The 7500-nt window shown below is 38.4% G+C and overlaps 1 protein-coding gene across 1 annotated transcript in view; it reads left to right on the top strand.

Annotated features, from left to right (window-relative positions):
* bma (SCY1-like protein bma) overlaps positions 1 to 7500 on the top strand; it is a gene marked incomplete in the record, with an annotated part of 348807 nt that overhangs the window by 295530 nt on the left and 45777 nt on the right. The window contains 1 exon segment of the mRNA XM_070141618.1: positions 3840 to 3993. Within this exon segment, the coding sequence (XP_069997719.1) occupies positions 3840 to 3993 (154 nt within the window).

Here is a 7500-nt window from a genome sequence, read left to right as displayed (position 1 = left end):
TGTGTGTGTGTGTGTGTGTTTGATATGATAATCATATTTCATTTACGAATTATGAAACTATTGCTTTAATGTCACGAAACTGGCATCAACATACGTGACTGCCTTCGATTTCATTATCTTCACCGAATAAAGAGATTTCCTTTTTTTCTTACTCGTTACGAAAAAAAAGGAAGATTTCTTTTATGAGTAGCATTAACAGCTTTTCTCAAGATGCAAAACAAAACAAACAAACAAAAAAAAATGTTGCTGCAATCTCTTTTTACTAATGGAGGATATGTAATCATTGCATAATGTTGCATAAGCCGAATGTGCAATAGTGAGTGTACCTTTCTATCGCTCTCACCAATGAATCATTTCTTGTCGTCACCTTTTTTTTTTTCTTTTTGTTTGTCCTCTTCGTCAGTCCCTCCCCCGCCCTCGCCCCTCCCCTCCTTCCCTCTACGCCCCCCCTCCCCTCCCAGCCTCTCTCCAACCTAGCCTCCCCCACCCCTATTCCGCCTTCTCTCTCTCCCTCCCTCTCTCCTCGCTCACTCCATACCCATTCCCTTCTTCATACCCCTTTTACTTTCCTTCTCTCCCTCTCTCCCTATCCTTCCCTCTCCCTCTCGCTCTCTCTCCCTCTCCCTTCATCTTCACCCTCTCCTCCCCCCCCCCTCTCCCACATCCCCCTCCCCCTCTGTCTTATCTCCCAGTTGGCCCTTTTTATCTCCGAGATAAGATGAGTGAATATATTCGTTTTCTTCCTCCTGGGGTTGCTAGATATTTCTAGACACTTGTATATACATATTTATGTGATGTATGTATGTATGGTGTGTGTATGCATGTATATATATTCGAATGTGGACACATACACACACACGCACACACACTCACACTCACACGCACACGCACACGCACACGCACACACACATATACAGACACGAACGCACACATATATACAAATAAATACAAACACACACACACACACACATACATACATACATACAAACACGAACGCACACATACATACAAATACATACAAACACACACACACACACACACACACACCCACGCACACACACACACACACACACACACCCACACACACACACACACACACACACACACGCCCCCTCCCCCCACACACGCCCCCACACACACACGCCCCCCCCACACACACACGCCCCCCCCCCCACACACACGCCCCCCCCCACACACACGCCCCCCCTCCACCCCCACCCCCACCCCACACACACAAGCAAATACACACAAATCACTCTTCTATTCCCAGACATTCCCAGAAAAAAATAACCTTCACCCACTCTATGGCGTCGCTGAGGTGCACTTATCGTTATTAAAAAGACCTGTTATTACTGATCAATGGTAGTTTCATTCCCTTAATAATACCATTGGGCTGTGAGTTGCTCTAGCGCCCGTGTGTCTGTGTAATCTTCAAAATTATCATAATTGTTATAATTTCTGTCTTTTTCCTGATGAGTCACCCTAATGTTACTCGGTTATTTATTGTTATTTTTATTTTTCATTATTATCATTATTGTTGTTGTTTTTACTATTTTTAATATTATTGCTACTGCTATTATCATTGATATTATTATGGTTGTTATTTTTATTATATATTTATTATTATCATAATAAGTGATGATAATGATAATAATGATAATGATTATTATTATTATTATTATTATCATTATTCCCCTTTCTGTTTTTTTTCAATCTAATTTATATTTAGATCTTATATGTATACATATATATACATGTATTTGCATTTTCATTTTATTTTCCTTATTTCTCTCTCTCTCTCTTTACCTTTCCCCGCTACCTCTCCCCTTTCCTTTTTTGAAGTCTCTCTCTCTCTCTCTCTCTCTCTCTCTCTCTCTCTCTCTCTCTCTCTCTCTCTCTCTCTCTCTCTCTCTCTCTCTCTTATATATATATATATGTATTTATATGTATATATATATTTTTTTTTTTCTCTCTCTCTCTCTCTCTCTCTCTCTCTCTTTCTCTCTCTCTCTCTCTCTCGCTGATTCTTTTACGGTTCATTCACACTACCTGACTGTTATTTTCATGACGCCGAGTTCGTCTTTTCGCTTATTTCTGATATTTCAATGAGCTTTTTCTGCTGCTGCTCCTTCTTACTTTATTTATTTCTCTGATTGCTATTTCCCTTCGTTTCTCGTTGTCTATTTTATTACTTTTTCATGTTTTCATTTCTCTTCATGTTTTTACTTTTTTCTGTTTTTTTTTTTTTTTTCTTTTTTCCTGTTTTCATTCTCTTTGCCTCCATGGGATGCTTTGGGGATTTCTATCACGTCAGTAGCGTCATCATGTCTACTTTTCCGTCACCTCATTGTTTTTTTTTTTTTTTTTTTTTTTTTTTTTGTCGTGGCATTTCCTTCATTACAAAGGGGATTCCATTTTATCATCTCCGTCATGTCATTGGACTTTTCCTCTTGTCATTTCTCATCCTCTTTAATGGACTTTTCATGTTATTTCCGTCAGGAGTTTCCTTCTCTTGTCATTTCAACACCCCTCTCTTATCGTCATTTCCGTCACGTCAACGGACTTTTCTTGTCATTTCTAATCCTCTTTAATGGACTTTTTGATGTCATTTCCGTCCCAGTCACTGGACTTTCCTTCTTGTCATTTCTCACAATCTTTAATTTACTTTCCATTTTGTCATTTCCTTCCCGTCAACGGCCCCTTCTTGTCATTTCCTCTTCTTAATGATTCTTCTCTTGTTGTTGTCCGTCCTTCTGTTGCTACCCCCCCCCCCCTCCCCTTCGCTGATTAGGCCAACACGAAGGTCGATAATCCAGATATTAAGCCCCTAATTACGACCTTATCGACGATATATATCCTCATTATCGCCTTGTTAATCCTCAAGAAAAAGGCAAACGTTATCAGCTTCTCTCTGACTGGTTGGTCATCGATTTACGTCCCATATATGGGCGTGGGATGTCGGGTAAATAACACGCCTTTGTGATCGTTAATTTGTGATTGTATTTGGCAGTGTGTGTGTTTGTGTGTGTGTGGGGTGTGTGTGTGTGTGGGGGGGGGGTGTATGTGTATGTGTGTGTGTGTGTGTGTGTGTGTGTGTGATTGTTTGTTTGTTTGTGTGTGTGTATGTATGTAAAGTAGATTTTCATTTACATTTAGAGTGTAAGCCTGCTATTGTCTCCATTCATTTTCAAGTTCATATTTGTTGTTGTTTTTCCCCAGAGATTATCCAATCTGATGATAACCAATATATTTAATCCATCCATGTCTTTACAACCTGTACGATCAGTCCCAACCGATTTTGTGAATCAAAAAAACCTTGATCGTACATGACCCGAAACTGATTATTCTACATAATAATCATAATACATAATACATTCTCTAAAACATCAACCGACACAGGGATAATTTCAAACAAGCAATATTACACGAAGCCAATACATGTGTCGAAAAGGTGTGAATGAGAATGAATATCTTCACAATACAAGAGATGTATTTGATCGGTTTCGAATGTATCTTCGTCTGAAATACAGGCATTTCTGAGACGAAGAAATATATTCGAAGCCGGTCCAATACAACTCTTGTATTGTGAAGATATTCATTCTCATTCACACCTTTTCTACATTTATCAACATGAATACGGCTAACATCAACATCACATTTTTATTTTCTTCTTCACATCCTTTATCAATATTCTTTATCAGCTGTTATTACGATGCCACGGACTCTCAAACCTGCTCATATAAATTCTTTCACAATTTACGATCAAATTAGACCACATGCCCTTTATAGGACCACATAAAACCAAACCATTTGACCCCCCTCTCTCCCTCCTCCTCCAGCGTGGTGTTCAATCTCCCGAAGTCCATCCAAGCTTCGGTCACTCTGCTGGAGAACATCCACATCATCCTGGAGAAGACGCCCTCCGAGGACATCGCCACCGATATTCTACCTATTATCTACTCGGGCCTGGAGTCTACCACGATCCAAGTGCAGGTGAGTTCGGTAGATGAGGGAGTTTTGGTTGGGGAGTGATGCGGAAAATTTGGGGTAGATAAAGGGAGTTTTGATTGGGGAGTGTTGGGGAAAATTTGGGGTAGATAAAGAGATTTTTGATTGGGGAGTGTTAGGGAATATTTGTGGTAGATAAAGGGAGTTTTGATTGGGGAGTGTTGGGGAAAATTTGTGGTAGATAAAGGGAGTTTGATTGGGGAAAATGTGTGGTAGATAAACGGACTTCGATTGGGGAACTTTGGGGAAATGGTCAAGAGTTGGGAGAGTTGACAGAGCTAAGGAAATGATTGGTGTTGGGGAGACCTGATAGAGCTTGGGAGAGTTGGTAGACTTGACAAAGCAAGAGAAATCGTCAGAGCTGAGAAAAGCCGCTAGAGCTAGGGAAAGTGTTGGTGTTGGGGAGTGTTGGTAAGAGTTAATAGAGCTAGGGGAATTGTCAGGGTGGGGAGAGATGGTAGAGTTGATAGAGCCAGGGAAATTGACAGAGCTGGGGAAGGCTGATAGATCTAGAAAAAGTCAGAATTAAGCAGTTACAACAAGGGATAGGCTTAATAGATTTGTTAGACCTGACATAGCTGTTAAAACAAATTATAGAGTTAATAGAGCTGATTTGGTAGATAAATACAATGAACAAAAGCTAGTTGATAAAAAGTAAAAGACGGCAAATCTGCTTCAATTGCCAGAGCCAACACAATCGACAGAGCTTGTAGAGTTATCAGAGCGGCCAGCAATGACAGGAAAACCGATAGAGTTAGTGTGGCTGTCAGTCAGTAAAGTCAGTAAAGTCGCCTGGCCTGGTAGAGCTAATAGAGTGAGATAGTAGGAAAAAAGAAAGAAAGAAAGAAAAAAACAAAAACATATCGAGGATGTAACATGTAGGCTCATTCCTCTATCTATATCGAAAGGCCATAAACAAAATATTTGGACTTTGACATACATAGATGATAATAAAGATAATGATAACAAAGTTGTTCAGAGGTAATGAGGATGAGCATAGTTATTATTGTTATTAGTATTGTTGTTGCTGCTGCTGTCTTCATCATCATCAATATTGTTATCATTGTCATAATTATTTTTGATATTATTATTATCATCATCATCATCGTTATTATCTTTATTGGTTTCATTATCATAATTATTTTTGATATTATTATTTTTATCATCATCATCATCCTTATTTTTATTATCATATCATAATCATTTTTTTAATATTATTATTAGCATCATTATTATCATTATTGTTATTATCATTATTATTATTATTAGTAGTAAAGACAGTAGTAGTAGTAATAATAATAATAATATTATCATTATTATTTTTATTATTACTATATTCTTATTATCATCATCATCATTATCACCGGGACAGAAATAAACATTTTCTCTCTCTCTCTCTCTCTCTCTCTCTCTCTCTCTCTCTCTCTCTCTCTCTCTCTCTCTCTCTCTCCTTCCTTTCTTATTCTTCTCTCTTTCTCTCTCTCTCTCTCTCTCTCTCACTTCTCTTCTCTTCTCCCCTCTTCTCTTCTCTTCTCTTTTCTCTTCTCTTCTCTTCTCTTCTCTTCTCTCTCTCTCTTCTCTCTCTCTCTCTCCCATGAAAACCTTCCACCGAAAAATTGAGTTTCCACTTTCTGCCCTCGCGTGAGAAGCGAAGCGAGAGAAAGAGAAAGTTTTTGCAATTGGCTTTGTGGCTGAGGGGGTGGGGGAAGGGTGGGGGTGGGAGGAAGGGGTGGGGAGTGGGAGGAAGGGGTGGGGGGGTGAGGGGAAATAAGGGGCGGGGGAGAAGGGGGTGATAGGGGGGCGGGGAGAAGGGGGTGATAGGGTCGGGGTGGGGGGGAGAAGTGTTGGGGGGAGAGGTAATGGGGAGAGATAGGGGCTGGGAGTGGAGGGCTTGGGGGGGATAGGGGGAGGCAGAGAGGGAGTTAGGGAGGCTTAGTAGTGGCGGGAATAGGGAGCCGGTGAGGGTAACAGGGGGAGGGGCATAGGGTAATAGGGAGGAAGGGGGAGGGGGGGGGGAAGGGGTTGAAGGATGGGGAAGCAGAATGACAATCATCAGTGACGGAGAAGGCAGAGTGAATGGTAAAAAAAAAATAATAATAATAATATTTTCCTCTTTTTTGTTTTCTATTTCTTCCATTTTAAGGGATATTCCTTTTTAGTGTGTTTTCTTTCTTTTTTTCTTTCTTTCTTTTCTTTCTTTTCTTTCTTTCTTTCTTTCTTTCTTTCTTTCTTTCTTTCTTTCTTTCTTTCTTTCTTTCTTTCTTTCTTTCTTTCTTTCTTTCTTTCTTTCTTTCTTTTTTCTTTCTTTCTTTTTTTTTTTTTTGGGGGGGGGGGGGTCCGGCAGCACGGAGATCATGATGGAGAAAATACAAATAAAATGGAAGAACGAATTGATAAATAAATGTTTAAAGATAAATTGGTTTAGATTAAAACTTGCCGACAAAGCAAAAATGAGGAGAAGAAGATGATGATGAAGAAAAAGAAGACAATGAAGATGAAGATGACAAGGAAGATAAAAAAAAAACTAAGATGAAGAACAAGGAGACGATGGTGGAGATGAAGACGAAGACGAAGCAGAAAAAAACGAAAAATAATATGAAGACAAAGACAGTGACAACGAAGAAGAAGGAGAAGAAAGCAAGGAAGAAGAAATAGAAGAAGAGCAAGAAAGCGAAGAAGAAGAAGGAAGAGGAGTAGGAGGAGAAAGCGAAAAAGGAGAGGGAAGTGAAGAAAAAGAAGTAATAGAAATGGGCAGCCTCTTAACCTTTTAACCTTCTCCACATAAGATTTTTAAAAAGTAGATAAAATAAAATAAAAAATAAAATAAGAAAGAAAGTAAGAAAAAAATAAATAAAAGAAATAGAAAGTAAAAGATGAAATACAAAAAAGAGAGAAAGAAATATATAATACAAAAAGGGAAATAGATAAAATACAAAAAAAAGAGGAAAGGTATATCAGGAAGGCACCAAATGACACCTTAAGAGTCAAAAGGTCACATCCTGGAGATTCAATAAAGGTGTTCATCAATTTGTTCACGAAGAGTAAGCTACTCGAGACATTGTTCTGAATTTGGAGTCCTCAGTGTGTGTGTGTGTGTGTGTGTGTGTGTGTGTGTGTGTGTGTGTGTGTGTGTGTGTGTGTGTGTGTGTGTGTGTGTGTGTGTGTGCTTGTTTGTGCATGTGTATGTGTGTTTTTAAAATCATTATTATTTTGATTTTTATCATTATCAATATTGTTATTATCAATATTAACTCATTAATACTAAAATCATCATAATCATCATTATAATCAAAATGACTATTAAAATTATCGCTAAAATGATCATAATCATCATTATGATCAAAATGACTATTAAAATTATCGCTAAGATGATCATAATCATCATTATGATCAAAATGACTATTAAAATTATCGCTAAGATGATCATAATCATCATTATTACCAAAATTACAATCTAAAAAATATTATGAAAAAAATGGGTAATGCCATACA

The sequence above is a fragment of the Penaeus vannamei genome, chromosome 28 (assembly GCF_042767895.1).
Source record: "Penaeus vannamei isolate JL-2024 chromosome 28, ASM4276789v1, whole genome shotgun sequence".
Classification (NCBI taxonomy): Eukaryota; Metazoa; Arthropoda; class Malacostraca; order Decapoda; family Penaeidae; genus Penaeus; species Penaeus vannamei.
Note: the sequence above shows the minus strand (reverse complement) of the source record. Positions and strands in the feature narration are given on the sequence as shown.